The 22,645-nt window shown below is 41.5% G+C and overlaps 1 protein-coding gene across 3 annotated transcripts in view; it reads right to left on the bottom strand.

The window, feature by feature from the left end:
• Positions 1-22,645, bottom strand: part of SH3RF3 (SH3 domain containing ring finger 3) — a 259,022-nt gene that overhangs the window by 11,443 nt on the left and 224,934 nt on the right. For all 3 annotated transcript variants that reach the window (XR_009961390.1, XM_062601657.1, XM_062601658.1), the window contains one exon: positions 1,352-1,689. Coding sequence is in view for 2 of the 3 variants with exons in the window: in XM_062601657.1 (XP_062457641.1) it covers positions 1,352-1,689 (338 nt within the window). In the remaining variant the exon portion in view is untranslated. The remainder of the gene's footprint in view (positions 1-1,351; positions 1,690-22,645) is intronic.

The following is a 22,645-nucleotide window of genomic DNA, read 5'->3' as shown; positions in this document are numbered from 1 at the left end:
ATTACCTACCTCCGACTTGTCATCCGTACTGCATCAACAGAGATTTTATGTTGGACAGTGGGCATCCAAGACCCATCTCTTGCTGAGCTACACTTCATACACAATCATTTGCCAGTGATTCCTAATGTATAATTACATTTGTAGCTAAGCAGTGAATCAGTTTTATATCTGCTTAATAAAGTGTGTCAATTTTGTACTTTACTCAAAAAACCCCATGTTGCACTAACAAGTCAGGTGCCTTAGAAAAGTCTAAATATATTACAGTGTCAGTATTTTACCTTCTCAACCAAATTTTGACCTGCATTCAATAAAACAGCATGTACAAGGTATGACCTGTCCTGTAGCATTTCTTATTATGCCCTGCATTAGCTGTTCCATTCCCCTGAGTGGATTCAGGGTCAGAATGGCTTGCCCAACCTATTTCATTTATCTTCTTTCATACATTCAAGCAAAAACAGCTTCTTTCAAAGCTCTGGGACTTAAAACTGTTTCAAAATTGTTTAACAAATCAACTCCAGATAGTTCCCTAGATTGCTTTTCGAAAACTCTCGGATTTTTTTTTCCCCAAACCACAAACCATGTCCTCTTAGCAGGCACTACTTAACATCATCCTTAGCCACCTTTTGAGTGGAAAGCACTTCCACAGCATCATGTCACTGCAATATGACTCTGGAAATGGAAACCTAGCTCTTTTTTTATGTACTACTATTTCTAGTCGGTTCTCTTTGCCAGTTTATCCCTTTTTTTCTGGTACTGTTATTTTACTCTCTTTGGATTTGCAAAGTCACTTATTCTAAGGTACCAAGGTGCAGAGCAGGCTGTTAAAATGAACCTCAGCATCACTGGTCCATTCCTCTCTATAAATGAGACACTTTTTTGGTAACAGTTCCCTGAAGAAAGCTCTGGCTGGCATAGTCTAAACAAGAATTTTAAACAGCCCTTGGTAGTAATGCAGAGCAGGCCAGAAAGGGCCTCGATGAGTAAACACATCTCCCTGCTATCCCCGAGCAGGGAGCACTGCACGGCTGCTCCACGAGCTTATTGGAACATAGGGATCTCACTTAAAAAGCAGCATTTGCAAGCAGCAGCCACACTCTTTGGGCTGAGAAAGAACAGCTGCTGCCCAGCAATGCCATTTGTTTGATTGACAAACATTAGAGCTGCACTGTGTGTCAAATGGTTTGCAATGGGCAGAAGCACTCGAGTCCCCTCTTCTTGAAAGACAGTTGAGCAACTGACGGTCAACCCACAGAGCAGCAAAATGGCAGCAACCCTCGCGCAAGTTAACCTCGCGTCCTTCTTCCAAACGCTGCCTGAGGAGGCAGGAGACCTCAGGAGACACAGGGCTTACCTTTCTCGGGGCAAAGGCTTGGGCTCTGGGCGGATAGCTGCCATGGAAGAGAGAGGCTGTCTGGCAGGAGAAGGGATGGAGAAATTCAAATCCAAGGAGCCTGTTTTCCTGTGCAGAGGCTCCAACCCCATGGCTCCCTGCATTTCACTCTCTATTGGACACGAGCCAGCTCTGCCATGGCTGGAAAGGGAGGAGAGCTCGGGTCCCACTGCCCCTTGCAGGACTCCTTCGATGGCTGCCTGGGCGTCATGCGTGGGGGACACTGATGGTGGCGAGCGTGACTTTTTTTTCGTTGATGCTCCTGCTAGAAGTTTCAGCAGCCCACTCTTCTTCTCCTTCTGGAAAGCAACCACAGGAAACACGGAGAGTGAGCAGATACCCCAAACCTCTTTGCTTTGCTTCTGGAAAATCTCACTGTGCCTAGCAAGAAACCTCCTAAACTGCAGCACAGAATGTGCACCCTTGTTATTAAGATCCTATGAAAATCCCTCCCCACTCAGCAGTGCTGTACTTGTTCAGCAGAACAATAGCATTACAAAGACAATCCCTCAAATTCCTGCTGGTGGTGATCATGAGCCTCTTGAAAGAAACAGCACTGTTACAGTGGGATAGCAAAAGTGCAAGCTCCCCATCCAGAGAAGGTGGACAACCAGACTGCTGCCCTCTCTCTTTCTGGGAGGACCCTGTCCCTCAATAGAGGAGCTCCTTAAAAGTGACGAATCAGACCCTGTGGTGAAAAACGTCCACTGGGAAGTATGAGAGTCTGAGGAAAGAGCTTGGTCCACTGCAAGAGAACAACTCGTGGTCACAGCCTCATTTACTAGCTGATGCTGATTTACCAGAGGGAGAACGGAGACACTAGAGGGTATTTTGATCCCTCTCTCCAGGGTGCTCCCGTGCCATGTCTTGCAGTCCTACACTTGTACCTAACCCCATCTGTCTCCCTGAAGGGGGTGATTTCTCCTGAAGTGTTAAGGTCAGGAGAGTATCATCTTGACGTTTGAAGATAGACCGCAAAATTCACAATCAGCAAGTACAATGTCAGCACACAATGGGAAATTTCAGCATTTTACAATGTTTTCTGCTACAGACAAATGAAAACAAGATAAAGCACTCTTTCAACTAATGCAAAAAAAATCAGATTTTGTTGCTGAAAGGAATGTATCCAATTTCACATGCCTTAAAATGTAAAAAAATCTACTACATGTTTACCTCAAGCACACACAAATACAGAATATTTTCTCCTTCAGCTAGAAAGTTTTTGGGTGGAGGCATTGTGTGCAGGAACTGGCCATTTTCTGGTACATGCTGCGCAATGCTGGGCTTGAGTTGCAACCAGCATAACTACAATGCTGTGCAGTATATTTTCCATCTTTTAACCATACAAGAAGTTTTGCATGAAGTCTGATAGATTTCTTTTTCTCCTATCAGAACTTGAAACCATTATCCAAGACTATATTCAGAGACTCAAGGCTGTTAAGTTTAGCTGTATTTGATAATTTGTTCTATAATGGGATCCCTAGAGGAAAAAAGATCCAGCAACTACAATACTTATGGGCCAGAAAATATCTATCTATCTTCCAGCAGAAATACTCCTTAGAAATACAAGCCAGTAGTTTATTTATTGTGTAGACAAAATGTCCCATATAAGATTTAAAATGATGCTATTTTATGTGCTGATTACTGAAGTCATTTCTCAAAGCAGCTTTAAAGAATAGGAGAAAGACTACAATAAAATGAATCTAAGTGTTTGGAAGACACTCAGATTTACTGTAATGTATTTGGAATATCTTATGTCTCTGCTCCCTAAGTTCTCTTGTTGGCTCTCTTTAGCTGTCATAGACTTGTGAAAGAGCTGATACCTAAGATGTTAAGACATGGAAAAGAAAAACTGAAGCATAGTTTTATTACAGAGACAACATCCACTGATTTTTGAAGAGTGGAGTCTGAAGTAAGCCTCAAGATCCCAGCCTCCTGTACATTGCAGGTCTCAATCATACGCTCTGCTTAAAAGACGTTTGTCATTTACGGGTCACTTCACAGATGAATGGATCTGTCCTGCCAACATGATGTTCATCCCAGTAGAATCCATGAAAGCCAAGGGAGCCCAGCCAAACTGCGCCATCAGGTCAAAAATCCCTAAATTAATTCCTCTGGAAACAACAGAGAAGCAGACCAAACCCCTCTGTAAACCTCCTTTTTCGATGATGGAAAAGAACCCTTGTGAGAACTGTGCTAGGTGCTAGGAATTCACCTAAAGCATACTTCTGTGTTTCTCTCATTCCCTAAGGGACACTGCTGATATCAACATTATATCAAATTTTAAAGCTCCTCACGAAATTGGAAAGCTCTCCTTTCCCTGTGGCGCAGGGAAACAATACCTCTACTGATCTTGGCATACTGTGTCAATATGCATTTGAAGGTGTCTAAAGGGCAGCGACAAAGTACAACAGCCACTGTGGGGCTCAGGAGAAATGGTTATTGTGCACCAGTGAGCACTCTGAGGCTCTTTAATTGGCAGCTTTGCTCATGCAAAGCAACTATGGGAACTACAGCCCTGTATAATGAACAATTAATATTCCTATATGGTAGCAGCTTTTCTAATTTTTGCTTCTGATTTAAATACTTTGGCAAATTTTCATTAGAAAAACCTTGTACATCTTAGATCACTTAAGGCATGGAAGCAAAAATCTTTGGAAAGAGGGAAATACATATATTCACACCCATCTGTATATTAAAGAGTAGTTGAGTCTGACAGTCATTCGATTTTGATTATAAAAACAGCTTCAACCCTACAAGGTTACTCCTAGCATAAATTTCTACACTCAAGCTACTATCCCTCAGATAATAAGAGCTATAATGAAAATACTAATGTCTTCTTTGTTCTTCTGTAACAAAAGGAAAAATCACAAAGAACTGATTTTTAGCCTCCTCTTTTTAGTTAACTGAGCATTTTACAACACTTCTGAGATTAAAATCTGTGTTCCCTAAAGAAACAAGGTAACTTACTTCAATTGCTGAGCCTAGACCTGTTAGTCAAAAATTGAAGAGTCCCATCCTTCCCATTATGGCCTTGGGCAAGATATTTAGAGGTGAATTGATATTAAACAGTGTGGGTGCCTGGGTGCGTCCAGCTTTCTCTCCTTTTAACGGAGTCTGGGAAATGCTCTCCACCTCTTTTGATATCTCATTGCCAGGTCCTCTACTGATGCTGCTCAGCGTACTTCCAGCAAACTGAAGATTGCCAGGAGCTGATAACCTACTGCTACGTCTCTCATGAGAAACAGACTGGTTTTGAACCTTCTGTGATCAGCAGCTCAACCTCATCGTGCCTCCTCCCCGCATCTGTAAAATGGGACTGAGTTAAAACTCCTCCTAGTCCTGGGGGAAAGCATTAATGTTGCCAGTGTTTCAAAGCTGTACATTTGTCTGAGAGCAACCGGTCTTTTTCCATGGCTTTAGTATTACAAAAAAAAGATGTACTTTTTGGAATGGAATTTTAGAATGCAGTCCCAGTAACGATTTATAGCAAATGTCCAAGTATTATGAATTCATTTAATATTTAGTGTAATAGCAGCCGTCCTTCACAAGAAATTAATTTAATATTTATATGGCTGTCTAAGGCAGTCCTTTCTGCAGCAGTTTCACTGTAAATCAATCAAGCATTAATTAATGGGCATAAATGCTAAAGAAAAATCTACACCAGTTGGTTACAGACTCTATGGGTTTGGAAAGAGATAAAAAATTTACAGAGGCCATACCTGATGACTTTCAGGAATTACGTTTTTGAATGAAGAAAGTTTCCCTTTTGCATTCACAGACCGGTGTTATATTGTTTTCTAGGAAATCCGTAATCTACTAAAACAGTTGTGTAATTATTGAGTTCTCTTTGTCTGGTAGCTACGTTTCCAATCGACTGCAGACTGTGTTTGACGTCTCTGCCTCCTGAACCTGCCAAGGTCAGAACCTTGCATCTGTGTTGATGGATGGATTCACAGCCCTGACAGCACTTCTCCTGTCTCCTCGTTACTGCCAACATGTTTAACTGAATCATCCCCTTTATGTTGCTCAGATTTTTATTTTAGGATCTTCATACTCAAAACTTGAAAATTATTAATTTCAGAAGGATTGATATTTCGTTACAGGAAAAAAAAGAGTGAAATTAGCTCTTTCAAAAAGAAAAAAAATCCCAGCCTGGTTCTTGTTAATATATATATATATATATATATATATATATAGTGAGACTCTGTTCCTGTGTTGTAGCTGTTGTAGCATGAAGGAACCTCACTGGGAATCAGTCTCTGGTAGCACATGGATGGGATTTGACACATTTCTGTGACCCTGAAGTGCACCTAGGGGGAGATGACACTTGCATAGGTGCAAGTTCCCATAGATTTCTCACTGCAGGAACGTTTTGAAAACTGAATACAGCTGAGCTTAAAAACTCATGCAGGACTAGATCAACATTAAACTCTCAGATATGTAAATGTTGAAATATTTTGCTTCACAGTAATTGGGGATGATTCTTCCCCTTATTAATAACCCCACTTGAAGATAATAGCCAGCTCTTCTTTCAGCTTCAGAGATGAGATGAGCACAGAATGCAGCTACTTTGCTGATGACAGAATGATATCCAAGTCCCCTGTCTGCAAGGCAATAATCATGCCATAACCCAAATACCAGTTATGCCAGTTAAACTGGCTATACTAATACAGATCATCTTTTTTTTTTTCTTGTAACCATCCTAATATACAAAAAATTCCATTTTACTGTTTACTTTTCTTCATCTGCAGCTCCTAATACTTCATTTCCTACCTATCCGGGCTCATTAATTAAATGAGGAAACTTTATTGCAGCTGATAGAAAACCTAGCTCCAGCCATAGGCATAAGGCAATTGTCATGTAACAGCAGTTACAGCAATAGATAGGAAACCCAGAGGGGAAAAAAGGGTTTCATTAGAAAACATAGAAAAAAAGTAATAAAACTGTATAAATGTTGCCCTGAGCCCTAAAGAACAAATGAGAAATTCATCTATCAGTCAGTACCCCCAAACCACCACCTCTATTGTGTGTTTAACTTGGTCAGTACTTTTTCCAGTAAATTTAAGTAAGTATCTGGAGATTAGTCCGTTTTTATTCTAATTCCAATTTGGCTATTGATGACTGACATTTACAGTAAAAAAGTAAGTGGTACTGGATTATGTCTTTTACGGAAAAAGTTATTCGAGTTTTTAAAACCCGTGTTATTTGACTTAACATTTTGATAATTGTTAAAAAAAAAAAACACAAAAGATCAGCATTGTCTCAAATGAAAACTTCAGGTCTGTAATGACTCTGGATATGAATTTCTCATTTGCAGTTTGTCACTATTTCTGATGAGGCATAGCTGATGTGCCAATCAAGACAGAACAGTAATTATTCCCCATAATTACTACATAATTATTTCTGATTTTAGGAAAAGACTAGTTCTGCATCATATATTGAATGGTAATACTTGCCAAAGATTTGATTTATAACGGAGACAGCTGCTTCTGGTCAGAAATCTATTATTATAATCTGAGTATACAAGTTACTTAACAAGGAAAAAGGGGATTTTAGAATTGTAGTATCATTGGGTTTCAAATCCCAGTGTCAGTAACATACATAAACAAATGCACAAACATGTTAGACTTATGGTCATTGACTTCTAAAACAATTGGTATGAAAGTCAGTAGAAAATAAGTAAAATGTCTTGCAGTTAGTCCTGACGTCGGCATTTCAAATGTTTGGGAAACAAAACTGAGAAGAGGACTTGGTGTTCAGGTCCCAGTACAGCAAAGCGCATGGGCACTTTATCCCATGCTTTTGCTGAATGGGGGTGGATGCAGGGCCCTACAGACAAGTAAAAGAGATAAAGAGGAACTCTAGAAATATATTTGTATATTGAGCTTAGTCAGAATATTAGATCTTTCAAATATTGGAACAAAGGTAAAGGCTAACTGATGGAGAAAAAAAGCTGAAGTAAAAGTAGAGAGTCTCCGCTCTTGGCAAGCTTTCTGCAGTAGGCTGCCTTTGCAATAGACAGAAGGTAAAAGGCAAAACTACCGGCACACTAAAACTATTAATGGTGAATGAGGGACAGATGACTTGTTACACTGCTATTATCTTTTTCTTTTTGATGGAAAGAGAACCTGATGGACTAATGGTTTATATTTAATTATTTTCCCTGGTCTGGTACGGAGCAAATGGACGAAGGCTATGAAAGGTATGGAAATTTATAAGATACACATCTTATTGCATGGTCCACTAACAGCATTCAATGATTTTTTCAGTAGGAAAAGCTAAAATCAAGCATTAGAAAACTGAAATTTTCCCAATACCTTGATAAAGTTTTTAAAATCAAGTACTGATAAAGTGAAATGTGACAAAAACAGCAAAGAGGATGATGAAACCATGGTTCTAATGGAGTCAATGGCAACATTTCCACTTCTTTCCAAGCAGCCAGCATCTTCAGAAGTTCAAATTCACAAGCTCTATGTGCTTTATTCCTGGTTTTAATCCACTTATCCCCTGAAGTGTGAGCAACCCCTCTGGGGACACAAAACATGGGGGGAGACACAATATTCTTGTATCCATTTGAGTTATAGCTTTCTTCTTCACCCAACAGCCCTCCAGGTGTTTGATAATATGACACAAGTTGGAAACTTCAGCACAATGCACTGAGATCTCCCCTGTTTTGCTCCACCATGATGCTCTTCTGCACAGCCTGTGTGTAGAGGTGTAAAGTATGCATTCGCCCAGGGAATGTGAATTCTCATCTCATTTCAGGAAAAAAATGAGCTAAAGAATCACAGGTAAGTGCTGAAGGCGTGGGACACCCAAGCATGACTATCAGCTCCTACTCAGTTTTAAAGGGAATGCCTCATCCTTTATTTTTAGAAGGAAAAGTTGGTACTCTGTGGGATGGGGCACATGCTAAGTGGAAGCAAGTAAGTTCTCGCAATGAAAAAAGCAAGACCTGAGCCACCCTTCTCTCACCAGTACCCTCTGCCAGCTAACTTAGATACAGGTTTTTGTGACTCCAATTTTATAGGCACCTAATTCTACCCTTACATTATCTGGGAGTTGTGAATTCCACTATGCAGCAAGAGGCTTAAAGGTAATAAACCTCACAAAAGGCAATGCCCACTGCAAAACAGGCCAAAAAGTGAATGCTGTATGTGCTCTGGGAATTTAATCCTAAAAAGGCAGGCAGAATATTGGGAATTGTTAGGAAAGGGCTACAGAATGAGGCAAAAAGCATCTGTAGAAAACACTGCTGCAGAAAGCCCTGCCTTGCTGACTGTCTTTGTCTTCAGTGCTACGTGCTATTCTGGCCACCACATCTGAAAACAGATATTGCAGAACTACAGGAAGCAACAGGGACATACAGAGATGTGGAACTACTTTTATACAATGGAGATGTCAGCCTGCAACACTGATGACTGGCAGGAAACACGATAGCAGCCTCTATCAGAAAATCCTCTACTGCACAGAGAAAGTCACTTGGGAACAGATTGGTTATTTCTCACAATACAGGAATTAGGGGAAGCCTAATGAGATTTTCAGATGAATGGTTGAAAGTAAAAAAAATAGGAAGCACTTTTTCATACAGCACATAATTAAGTAGGGACTAACCACACACAGTATTGTGGAAGCCAAAAGTCCAACCAGGTTCAAAGGGGTATTAGACAAATTAATGGGGAACAGCTCTAGCAAGGGCTATTAAAAGGATGGTATGGGTCTAACCTCTACTTCAGGAAGTCCCAATCAGCATTACAGAGGGTGCCTCCAGCTTACTACAAAGACTTCATAAAATCAGTAAGAATGATTGCTATGAAAAAATATTTAGCTGTTTGGGCAAAAATAGGACAAAGCCAAGAATGATCCCTCCCCTGTGCCCTCCTGGCTTTGGGAAATCAGTTGTTCAGGGACTTCCTCAGCTAAAGCAGTCTGAGAGAGGGTGAAAGGCAGCAGGCAGGATGCACTGCGAGCCAAGGAAGAGACAAAAAAAGGTTGGGAACTGTGACCCCACAGCACAACTGCAGTTTGGATTCCTCAGCTCCATCTCTGCTGTGCAAAACATCACAGATGGAGGGCTGTGGAGCAGCCTGGCCTAGCATCACGCTACCATCTGTATGTACCAAGTGCTTCCCTGGAGTCAGCGTGGAGGTCTCCTACGTGATGCTACACTGTATCTTGAAGAAATACTTCAGACTAAAGCCTAGTAATACTTAAACCTTTTTTTGGTATAAAACCAAGTGTGAATAAATAATTTAAGCAACTATGCTAGACTGATGGTACTTTCCAGAGAATTTAAATAAAACAGATGGACAGAATATGAACATGTTTTTGAAAGTTTAGAGGGAGTGAAGATTCATTTATTTGAACTAGAAAACCTATCATCACAGCTTCACTGACAGCATAGGCTTCTGAAATGAGAAAAAGATGTATAAATACATTAAATGTGAGACAAACTGCTAAGAATTAGTGTTTTTAAATACTAGATTATTTAGACTGACTGGTTAGCTTGCTACTCCTTGGCTCTCATAAGGAAGTGAAAAAGATTTATTGGTCATGGATAGCACTGGGAGCAACACTCATATTTTGCAGAAAGCCAGAGCAAGCTCACTCATTGAACACTTGAGTGAAAGAGAATCAATGACGGTATTCGGGATGTGCACTGACATACTCTAATCTTACACATAGTTAGCTCTGGTTCTCCCCATTCACGAGGGAGGGATTTAATTTCAGAAGCAAACAGCTAAAATTGCTTGGTCTTGCTTTGTAATCTTATTAAATGACAGACAACCGAGAGCTGTATTTTTACGGGAAGCAGAACCATGTGGGGAAAAAGGTTTGGATTAGTGGAGGTTATCTTGTCCCTTATGGCTGATGTACCTATTCCTACTTGGCTGATGTTGCTCCAGCAGCCCCATGCCACCTCAGGCTGTAATTTCAGCAGTTCCAGCAAGCTAAATGGTATTGGGCTGTACTCAGATGGAAGATTGCTTGTGAAAAATTCAGGCATCACAGGAGGTATATTCTTCTCTCAAAATCAATTCCCCGTGGAAAAGAAAAAGGACTGTCTATGGACAACGAAAAATTGCCAGAATTTGCTTGTCCTAGACACTGAAATACATTATTATGAAATAATCCCCGCAAACAATTCATCAGTTCACAAAAGATGCACTTAAATAGAGGCTGAGGAGTAAGCTGCAACTAACAAAACTTGTACACGTTCATGGACTGTGGCCTAGAGGTTGCGAGAGCAGAAGCTTCTACCGTTCAGGCACTATATTTCTGAAATTTAGCCACAGTTCACAGATTGCTGTAGAGATATCCCTGCTTGGGCAAGGGGCAGGAATGACAAGAGCCCTCCTAGTTCTTAGATGACCTAACATTGCAGTAGCAGATCCTTGACCTGATCAAAGCCACCAGCATAAATAATTTTCTTCCCTCTGGAAAGTGTCCTCCAGTTTCAGCAGCTCCCACTACATCAAATCTAAGCATCCAAAACACCGTTCCTAGTGTATTTCACATAAAAAAATACCAGGTCCCCACTTGCCCCCCTTCCCTCCTGCCCTCATGACAGTGTGTTCCCAAACAAGATGTGATACTTTATTAGCATCAATAAGAGACATAGCAACTTGCTCAGCCTACCAGTTTCCTCTTCTCAGAGGAAAGGGGAGCTTAACCTCACACAGGTTGTGGGACTACAGGGAATCACAGGTGCTCTGTATCCACAGATATCACAGGCCTCGCTGCACTTGACAGCACAGCATAGGGACAGAGGTGTTGTCCATAGCACTGAGGTACAATATATTATTAGTGTGCATCAAATATCACTTCCTCCAAGCTCAAGAGCGGTGCATCCCTATGAGTAAGAAGTGCAGCACAAGGGGCAGGAGACCTGCATGGGTGAACAAGGAGCTCCTGCCAAATTCAGATAGAAGAAGAAAATACACAGAGTGTGGAAGAGGGGACAGGCTACTTGGGAGAATTACAGGAATGCAGTCAGAGTACGTAGAGATGCAGCGAGGAAGGCTAAGGCCCAGCTGGAATTGAGTCTGGCAAGGGATGTTAAGGACATCAGGAAGGGCTTCTTCAAATACACCAGCAGCAAGAGGAGGACTAGGGAAAATGTGGGCCTGCTACTGAATGGGGCGGGGGCCCTGGTGACAAGGGATACAGAGAAGGCAGAATTACTGAATGCCTTCTTTGCTTCAGTCTTCCCTGCTAAGGGCAGCCCTCAGGAATCCTGCAGCCTGGATGTGAGGGAAAAAGTCTGGAGAAGGGAAGACTTTCCTTTGGTTGAGGAGGATAGGATTAGAGACCTTCTGGGCAGGCTAGACATCCACAAATCCATGGGCCTGGATGGGATGCACCCACGGGTACTGAGGGAGCTGGCGGATGTTGTTGCCAAGCTGCTCTCCATCGTCTTTGAAAAGTCCTGGAGAATTGGAGAGGTGCCCGAGGACTGGAAGAAAGCCAATGTCACTGCAGTCTTCAAGAAGGGCAAGAAGGAGGACCCAGGCAACTATAGGCCGGTCAGCCTCACCTCCATCCCTGGAAAGGTGATGGAACAGCTCATTCTGGATGTCATCTCCAGACATATGGAGGAAAAGAAGGTGATCAGGAGTAGCCAGCATGGATTCACCGAGAGGGAATCCTGCTTAACCAATCTGATAGCCTTCTATGATGGAACGACTGGCTGGGTAGATGAGGGGAGAGCAGTGGATGTTGTGTACCTTGACTTCAGCAAGGCTTTTGACACTGTCTCCCCTAACACCCTCCTAGAGAAGCTCAGGAAGTGTGGGTTAGACGAGTGGAGAGTGAGGTGGATTGAGAACTGGCTGAAAGGCAGAGCTCAGAGGGTCGTCATCAGTAGTGTGGAGTCCAGTTGGAGGCCTGTGTCTAGTGGTGTCCCCCAGGGTGCAGTATGGGGTCTCATCCTGTTCAACTTCTTCATCAATGGCCTGGATGAGGGGACAGAGTGCCTCCTCAGCAAGTTTGCTGATGATCCCAAGCTGCGAGAAGTGGCTGACACACCAGAGGGCTGTGCTGCCATTCAGAGAGACCTGGATAGGCTGGAGACTTGGATGGAGAGAAACCTCCTGAGGTTCAACAAGGGCAAGTGCAGAGTCCTGCACCTAGGGAAAAATAACCCTAGGTACCAGTACAAGCTGGAGGCTGACCTGCTGGAGAGCAGCTCTGCAGAGAAGGATGTGGGAGTGCTGGTGGATGACAAGTTGACCATGAGCCAGCAATGTGCCCTCATGGCCAGGAAGGCCAATGGTATCCTGGGATGCACTGGGAAGACTGTTGCCAGCAGGTCGAGGGAGGTGATCCTGCCCCTCTACTCAGCCCTGGGGAGGCCTCATGTCAAGTACTGTGTCCAGGTCTGGGCTCCCCAGTATAAGAGAGACATGGAGCTACTGGAGAGAGTCCAGCATAGAGCTACAAAGATGATCAGAGGGCTGGAGCACCTGCCCTGTGAGGAACGGCTGCGAGAGCTGGGCCTCTTCAGCCTGGGGAAGGGAAGACTGAGGGGGAAGCTTATCAATCAGTGTATAAGTACCTGAAGGGAGGGTGTCAAGGGGACGGGGACAAACTCTTTTCAGTTGTCCCGTGTGACAGGACAAGAGGTAATGAGCAGAAATTGAACCTCAGGAAGTTCCACCTGAACGTGAGGGGGAATTTCTTCCCTGTGAGAGTGACGGAGCACTGGCACAGGTTGCCCAGAGAGGTTGTGGAGTCTCCTTCTGTGGAGATCTTCAAGGCCCGCCTGGATGCAACCCCATTTAACAAGCTCTAGGTGACCCTGCTTGAGCAGGGAGGTTGGACTAGATGATCTCCAGAGGTCCCTTCCAACCTTATTGATTCTATGATTTTATAAGCTTTGTGCTCTCCTCCTGCAACCTCTCCTGTCAGCAGTGCTACAGGCATCTTCAATTCTCATGTGCTTCCAAGCAATGCCCTATGAATTACTTCTGGGATACACTGAGGTGGCTTAGGTGCTTTTCTTTCCTAGCGACCAATTTATCACACATACTCTTAAGAAAATAAAAAAAGAAGAAAGAAGCCCAGAATCATTTTAAAGATTGCAAAATAACTGGTTGTCAATGTCTGAGGAATGCCAAGGCATGTGTATGACAATTTCTTTGATAAAATGATGGCTTTCCAAATATCACAACAGTTAGGTTGTAATTACTAATAAGGACTCAGCTTTACAATAGCAGAAAACTTGCTAGAAGCTGCTTTAAGTCTTGGCAGAATTTGTAACAAGAGCATAATCTCTACAGCAATAATTGAATTTCACCTTTTCTTCCTTATTCTGTCTTTTTGTTATTTAAAAACAAAAATGGAGACAGCAAAGACCATTGCTAAAAAGCAATACTCTTATGTCAAGCTCAAATCTCTTCAGGAGAATAAGGTTTTCCTTTCTAAAAGAGATGAGCAAGAAGAACATCAATGAAAAATACCAGAAGGTTTCTAAACCAAAGTGAATAACGAAGGCTTAAGTAGGAGAGGGGAGTCAATACCACCGTGGCTTTTTTCCCTTTCCACTAAACCCCATTCATTTTACAGTGCAATCTTATCCCTCCATTTTACCTTCTCCTTCTTTGTCTGTTCTATCCACTTTTTCTTTCCTGACAAATGAGCTGCAGGTATGACCATATGATCAAATGCAATTGAGTTGCACTGATTTAACAAATTACCACCTGTCACATGTACCACCTAAACTGACGTTTTCCATTTTCTCAGTCTGCTCCAACTGTGAGGTGAAACACGCAGGCTCAATGTCAGGTTTAAGCCCATTTGGGTAACCCGAGATGTCCAAGAACATGCTTTATGTCAAAATCAGTCTAGGTTGATTTCAGTGGTGTAGTCAGTGAGTGGCATCTTGCATGGGTTACACACAAACTCACACCTGGAGCCTCAGGAGCCCTCTGGATACTAATGGCTCGTTTGTTGCTTGTCTGGAGCACGCTATGCAAGGAGGTGCTACCACTGCACAAATAATTAGGAACAAGAATTCAGTGTATTCCCTATTGTTCCCCCAGCTAGGTGATGATACAGAAGAGGACAGTGTGACCTGAAGTCAAAGGTGGATCTTGATAAATAATAATAGCCAAATATTCTCTATTTTAGCAAAATAATAACAAAAAATGCTATTAGCAATAATAACAAAAAATGGTCCGTTTTAACATGCAAGAACTGTAAGTCTCAAATACCTCTGTGAAGATGTTGGTCACATACACCTCATACCTGAAAATGATGGAAACTATATAAAGATTCAATCACTCCTGCACTGGTGCAAAAGTGAAAGCTTAGTCACAGTCTGTCTCCAAGCCTGCCTACCACAGATAAAGATAAAAAAACCCTTTACACAGTCCAATAATAGAACAAGATTTCCTCTAGACCACGGTGGTTGATTGACTGCTGTTCTGTGCAGAAAGACTGATAGCCTTTCTTATTTTTATTTTAGGAAAATAGTATAGCTAAACATTGACACAGAACCACTTCATCTTCAGTTTGATTGTGTTTGATTGGAATGTGTCTGCCTATAAAGATAAAAGAGAATTAGTGGACTAAATAGAGAATTAGTTAAGCAATCATGACTTTTGCTCAAGCTCCTGTGCTACGATTACTATTTTTGCATCTGACAATCTTCCCATAGTAGATTGGGTAATATGATGACTATCTTTTACAAGTTTGGAGGACCTTTCAAGTGGGTTCCAGCAGGGCTTGTATTAGGCCCCATGCTATTCAATCTTTTCATAATTAGTTGGTGGATGAGTTAAAGGGTACACTTACTAAAACCTGCAGCTGACACTGAGCGGAATTAATCTGCAAGCATTTGAGAGAGCAGGATAAGAATTTGGCATGATTTTCCTAAATTGGAGAAATGCTCCCAAATCAGCATGGCGAAATCTGCAAAGACAAGCATGACATACTAGTGCTAGGAAGGAGAAATCAAATGCATAGATGCAAATGGGGAGTGACTGGCCAGCCAGCATTTCTGCAGAAAGGGACATGGGAGTTTTTGTAGATCACAAACTAGGCGTGAGTGAAGATGTGGTTACAGAACAGGCAAAATTCAATATATTGAATATATTGAAATTCAATATATTGCCAATATATTGAAATATATTAACAAGCATCTCATATGTAAGCCACAGCAAGTACTACTAACAAGGCCTCAAGTGAACTCCTCTTTTGGGAGCAATGACTCTTTAAGATCCCAGAAGACTGAAGACTATCCAGAGGAGAGCTGAAAGTATACACAGAGTCCTAAAATCATTAGATCGTGTGAATAAAGCCTAGGAACCAGGGTTGCTTAGACTGGAAGAAGTGAATTCTTGAAGGCAGTGACCTTTATTAGCTTTCTAATATATGGAAGGTTATTAGGAGAAAACTGATCAGCTGCTCACTGTTCATCTGAAGCAGGACACAAAGAGGCAAGCTTCATTTGTAACCACAGAACATTCAGGAGGGGTAAGAGGGAATTTTCTAGCCCCAGGGGTATGAGAAGACTGGAATAGATTGCCTGGGAAAGCTGTGGAACTATGTTCACTGAACAATTTTAGGAAATGTTAGACGAACCTCTATGGTGGGTAGTTGGCACACATTTGACTTTTTCACAGCTGGTGAATGGAAATCTCTCATGGGCCTACAGGCTATGATCCTTCAGCCCTTCTCTGTGCGACTTCTCCCACCAGCCAGCAGCATCTCTTTTAGCCAGGTTGCTTCTAAGCCTGCCAACTGAGAGTGTCTGGCTTAGACATAAAACTTGTCCAGAAAAATTTAAAAAGTTGCAAAATCAGTTCTCCCTTTTATGTCCTGATCAAAGCCTAGGTTATGCATTTCCCTTGCCACAGCAGGCACCATCGTGCCGATAAGACTCTGCCTCCCTGTCCTCCCTCCTCTTCCCTCTCAAAACTTAAGATATGAAAAATAACATGATGGTGTGCAGGAGGGAATAGGGATTTTTGAAATCATCAAAAAAGCCAGCTAGTTCCATTTTAAATATACCAGTTCTGAACTGTTCTGAACTATTCATACAGTATACTCTGTATACCATGAATTGGGACTAAAAACTATAGTAAATTTACTTTAATGCAAAATAAATTGGCCATGGACTTGCATTAAATTAGTTCTTTTCTCCCTGGGGCACCTGGTGATGAGGCCCAACGCCAGGCTGCTGCTAGCAGGCTCAATACGTTGAGCTCTGAGTGAAGATGAGTATTTGAGGTTCTTTAGTCTTCCTTTACAGAAACAGATCAGTGAATATGAACCAAACAAAATATATGCAAAGAAATTCAAAGCAACAGGTGAGTTCTGTTTTTATAATTAATTGTTTTTTTAAAAAGGTTGACTGGTTGACACCCTTTTTTAATTAGTTACAGACAGCCTGCAGTCCTAGTGCCTGGAAAACAATTTTTGTATGACGTACTTTCTGAATTCCTGAGAAAGATGTTTCCTCCAGAGGGCATTTTAAGAGCATTAATCTTTAGTCCTTCTTCAGTGACAAGCAGTGACTCCTTGCTTTGAATTGGTCTGAAAGGAATTACTAGATGCTCGAGACATTCAGACAACAACAACAACAACAACAAAAAAGGACCGTTTGCCTCTAAAGTGACTTTGCCATTTGGCAAAATGAAAGCTGAGGGCTTGTGAATCTTCCTGATACCAATGCAAAATGAAAAACAAACAGAAATATACCAAGTAAGTATCATTCTGCTATAACCTGGTTACACCCTCAGGTTACACGGTAAGAGCAGAAACGCATGGCAGACAGCTCTTGTCCATTATGAAGTGCTGTTCCTACGGTGCTCTTGTTTACCTTTGGACAGAAACTGCCTTTTCATTTAGTTTATGTAATTCTTCTAACAGAGCTTATGGAAGTATTTCTGCAGTGACCCTAGATATTTTAATCCAGCTATTATGGGTAACCGTGGAGCAAAGCAAGGAAAAACATTAGTATCTGTACGTCTGAAAAGAAAAGCACGGCCACTGAAAAGTTGATTATAGCCAATTTTCAGAGAAAACTTCAAACTTTGTCTCTATAAAGCAACTGTATTGGCACTTGAGATACTTGTATCTCAGTGAATAATCTGTGTTGCCTCATGGCTGTTTAAGATTTGCTGGCTTGTGAGTTTACAGTTGGAAATCCATTAAGTAAAGCAAATGAGTCCTAGGCACAAAGAACACGAGTCCGGGGGGGGGGGGGGGGGGGCAAAACACCACCAACAATGACACATTACATGTGGTTTTCAGGGCTGTGTTGTTTTCAAGGCCTCCAGCTTTTTACTATATTTTTCTGCTGGAAAGAAATCATGCAACACATCGTCCTCTCCAGGGGTATGGGGCAGTGGCAGGCCCCTCTGTGGTCCTGCTCCAAGGGAACGGCAGGCTCCGGAGCATCCTCCGCACTCGGATTTTTCACCGAATGCCATAGCAATGCCTGCACTATAGTGCTCACACGCCCCATATACAACCACAGGCACACACACACATATGCTGATAGCCTTCTGCTTCCAGCGCTCCCGTGCGTGCTCTTTCTTTTGTCAGTTGTATTTTTTCCCTCCAGAGCTAAGAACTTAATAAATACCCATGGGTCTTATGCATTAAAAAATTAGGTCTCTACAGGTGTCAGCAGAACGCTGTGTCTTGGCATCCAAACAGCTTCGTTTCCAGTCAGGAGATAGTTACTGAGTTTCATCTTGAAGCTAAAGCACTCTCCATCCATGCTTCCCATGGATCTGCCTCCCATTATGGCCACAGAAGATAGCACAGAACCACTCGAAACGGTGTTAGAGAAATCCATTGTGGACTTTTCAGAAACCCTCTGATAGCATTATGAGGCAGATACGCAGAGGAGGGAGGAGAGGAGAGTGAAGAGGAAGAGCTTTCAGAGACTGCTTGGCAGCAAAGTCAATGCTTGAAATATCTGTGGGGAGTTTGAAAGCATTTCCTAACATCAAAAATGCGAAGAAGAAAAAGAAATTTTGATCAATGGCTTATTGCCCTTGATCTAAGCAAAAGAATCCTAGCCAGTCAGAACTAACAGAAATCTGTTTTATTGTAAAGCTGAAGTTTTCTATGTTTTGACAGCTGGGGCTCATGCTTTTGGCTAGGTTATTTGCCAGCCTTAAAATATTCATCAGTGAGTTGCCAGGTTTTTGTCCTTTCAAATTGAACTCTAACAATGAAGGAGAAGGTGATGGAGAGATTTGAAGCACAAATTCTCTGCCCTAAAACAGAACTTTGTGGCCTGAACTCACATGACCAGAAAAAGAGGTTTCTACTCTCTGGCCAAGTTTCTGGTGAATCACTTGCTGGTCACAGAGCCAAGATTTGCCTTCTGGAGCATGGGAAGCAGTGGATCATTTGTGCAGAACACAGCCCTCCCTCTTCTGTTGAAAGGAAATGGATTAACAGTATGCATTCTGCGCAGAATTCTTTGGAGAACAGGACTGAAATATTCCAAATTAAAGAATTTTTAGTGAAGAACAAACTGGAATACAAATTAAACAGAAAAGTCAAACCTGGCTCTGATAATGATTTGTGAAATGTTGGTGTTGGTGGCTGCAGGATCAACTCAGAAATCCTACAGAGTATCTGAACAAATTACCTTCACAGAATTTATTCTTTACCTTTTGCAAATCTTTATATTATTATCTCAATGTTACTTCCTCTTAAGGCTATCTCCATTTTGATACAGTTAGTCTAAGAATGCAAACCAAGCTCTTCTGCTCTTGTGCAGTATGTTTATTTTTATTTCTTGCTCTGCTTTCATTTAGTCAGTCAGTTGTTATTATTTCATTTCATACCCTTGCAACTTAGGAGCCTGTCTTAGGTGAACTGACCGCAATATGAAAAATATTAAATCATTTCATATCTACTAGGAAGATGGAATTCCTCTTCCCAAAACTTCAGGGTTTGTCATATTGACTTTGCATCTGAAAAATCTTCTACTTCCATCAACTCTGTCCTTAGCTTCTTTTTTTTTTTCCCCATGGTGACCTGTATTTTTGTCATGTCATTTCGTATCTATCCAGTCCTTACAAGTACTCAGCACTTCACTTTTGAGAATGATCTTCCATTTTCTGGATAAAGAATTCAATTTCTTTAGTAGATATGAAATGATAACAAACCCTTTTCACTGAGGGACAAGTTAATATGAGAAAAAGTTGCAATAGAAAGGTTAAAACTTAGTAAATGAAAATTGAAGGTGCACTATCTTGCAAAATAAGGTCCTTAAGGAGGTTTCACTTCTACCAACTGCTAGCTTAAATAGATAGTTTTAATTAAAATCAAGCCAAAGAGCATCTCATAATTCACACAGCTAAATTTTCAAAGGGATTTTGATCTAGTCTCCAACCCTATGTAAAGCCAGGCTGGCCTGCTGAGCGGGCAAGGTCTATGGTGAGGGACATGGCCTGGAGGGACCTGGCATGGGCTGCAAAACAGAGGAAGGCAGAGAAAGGCACTGGCAGAAAAGTGGAGTGGTGGAAGGGAAGTTTTCTCCTGGTCATTTCTATCATGGTACATAAATTTAAAAAGGCAGGATTTAGGAACAAACACTTGTCTACATTCATTATTCATTGTGGTTTTGGCCCATGTCAGCTAGCGCTCTCTGAGGATAATTTGGGCCACACAGTGTATCAAGAATGTTCCTGCTAGGCAGTCTGGATGCATCACCCTCTTTTGGGTGGAGAAGAAAGCATAGATGTGTGGATACGAGTTACACAGTGACATTTGCTTGCAGGGCCAGAGAACAGGCATTGGCTTGTTTTATTTTGTAATGTAGTCCTTACACCAGGATCATGCCAAACACACTATATCATTGGAAGAATGAAGCTATTTTGAGCAGAATGACCAATATTTGGGAAACTGAGTAATTTTGGTGAGAACAAAGAACAGATAGATCTTTACTGATTCAGTCTGCACACGCAAAGCTGTTAGTGCATGTTCAAAGTCCTTTTCTGAAGATGTGACTGTTCTAATCTTAACATCAGTAAACACTAAACACAATATATTTTCCCATTTGTTGTGAGCTGTTTGTCTAGCTCCTCTACAAATTCCAGGATTACAGTTACCAGTTTTAAAGCTACAAACAGATTTTTTTTCTCAGTACACTCATAAAAAACATATAATTTTATGTTGCTGATTTTCAAATCTTTCTATATGATCTGGCTATGTATAACAGAAAAGAGCTGGTATACCTCAGTGATGAATTAGTGGGTTGCTCACCAGAGCAATCTCATTTCTTTTTCTTTAGCAGAAATTGTGCCAGACATTTTGGAGGAGTTTAATCAAAATTCTCATCAAAAGCCAAATGAGTGGATTTTAAAGAAAGTTTAATTACAGTGGTCAAACCACCCAGTGTGATTTGCTTGATTTGATTAACGTAATGAGGAGCACATTTAATGAGAAATGCATTAATTCATTCAAACAAGTGGTTCTATCAGAGGTATTAAGCACCAGCCCAGATTATGTACAGCAGAAACTATGATAGAAAAAAATTGACTGGGGTCAAAATAGTAGTCACACCATAATTACACGCTCTCAGCTGTAATCTACCAGTTGAACTTGAGTAGTGCTCATCATGATTGAAAAGTAGAGTCCCCATTTAAAAAAGCCCCAATAACCACAGGGTTTTGCTTCCATTCCACTGCTGAGCTACCTATCCTGTTCTTTCAGATGTTCAGAAGATTCAAGGACAGGGATTGTATACTCTGAGTTTCAGATGATTACACATGGAGATAATATTAGCAAATGAAGAAGCTATAGCTCAGAGACCCCCCTGACCTGAAACTATCCCCACTCTTAAACAAAATGGTGTTCCCTATTTGCTCTCTGTCCTAACTCCCTCCTGTCTCTGTGATGTTTTAGGAACACACCTGAACAAACCTTGGGGAGTGACTTATGGAGGCATTATTATTTTCCTTCTGAGAAAGGAAAATTCCTTGATGGAAAAGAAGAAAATTTGTCTTAAAATAGGAAATATTTGGGTAAACTTTACACCTTGTTCTGTTCAACCTCTTTCTTTAGCTAAATGTCAGCACCTCCATTCCAGCTTTCCTCTTTCACATTCCCTTTCTGCAAGCTTTATATAGCACCCTTCATCCGAACCCTTCCCACTGCGATGCTTTCTCTACTGTCTCCTGCTGTACTTCCTGGCAGCCACTAATGCCCACATCCCTCCTATGCTGCCCTTATCATGTTACTTCTTTGACTTCTCCCATGCTTTCTTTTTTTCAGTCTGTCCCCAGCTTGTTATTCCTGCAGTGTCTGCTCTGTCTCTGCGTGAGCTGCCTTTCCTGCTGCTTTGGACTGAGTTACTATAGCACTGCAACAGCTTTGATTTTCAAGTACTCTACTTCTAAGCCTGCTCAGCTGCCTGAGCACTTTTCAAGCACTGTTGCACAGTGGACTTAAGCACTATGCATCGCTCAGTCTCTCATCAACTACAACCAGCAGCTGGCAATGGAGAACAACTTTGAAACTATTCCCTAACCGAGTAAGAGACTGGTCAAGGAGCTGAGAAGCTGAGCAAAAGCCCAGGTGCAGATAGGATCCTCCTGGGGCAGGTTCACAGACAAGTGAAAACTGGCCTGGAGGTCAAATTGTGGCTTCTGATGTCTCCAGATTAAATCAGTGGGAATTTGACGGTCAGAGCCTTTTATTAGGGTGAATGAAAATATGAATGTAGGTGCCAAGGTTTATTTGCCAGTTTAGAAGTTCTGATCAAGACTTTCACAAAATAAGTTAGAGAACTAGAGATGGCAAAAATCAGACATAAGGATTTATCTGCTATTTCAGTAGAAGATGAGCAAGCAAACTATTCTGACTGAGCTGAAAACCACAACTCTTGGGATTATTTCTGCCACATTTAAACCATTCTGCCATATTTAAACCACAGTGAAACAAGAGTAAAAATCATAACCAGAGTCCCTTCAGTTTAGAGAAGTCTTGGAATGTGCCTGTGTGTATCTGTTGCACACCAAAAAACCTTCTGATATATCATTGACATCTAAGACATTTTTGCAGAGGAAAGCATTAACAATGACTACCTCATCAATACACTCAATAGAGCTGTTCCCAAGGGGAAAGTGATCCCATCTTGGAACAAGCTACCTATAGGACACACACAGTCTCACTACAACAACTGCCCCTTGATGTCACATTTTGTACCCTTGAATGGAATCTAGATAGGAAATCATAAAACATAAATTAGTAAAGAATCATATTTTAAAATACCTT

The sequence above is a fragment of the Rhea pennata genome, chromosome 1, assembly GCF_028389875.1.
Source record: "Rhea pennata isolate bPtePen1 chromosome 1, bPtePen1.pri, whole genome shotgun sequence".
Taxonomy (NCBI): domain Eukaryota; kingdom Metazoa; phylum Chordata; class Aves; order Rheiformes; family Rheidae; genus Rhea; species Rhea pennata.
This window is presented reverse-complemented; position numbering and strand designations above follow the sequence as displayed.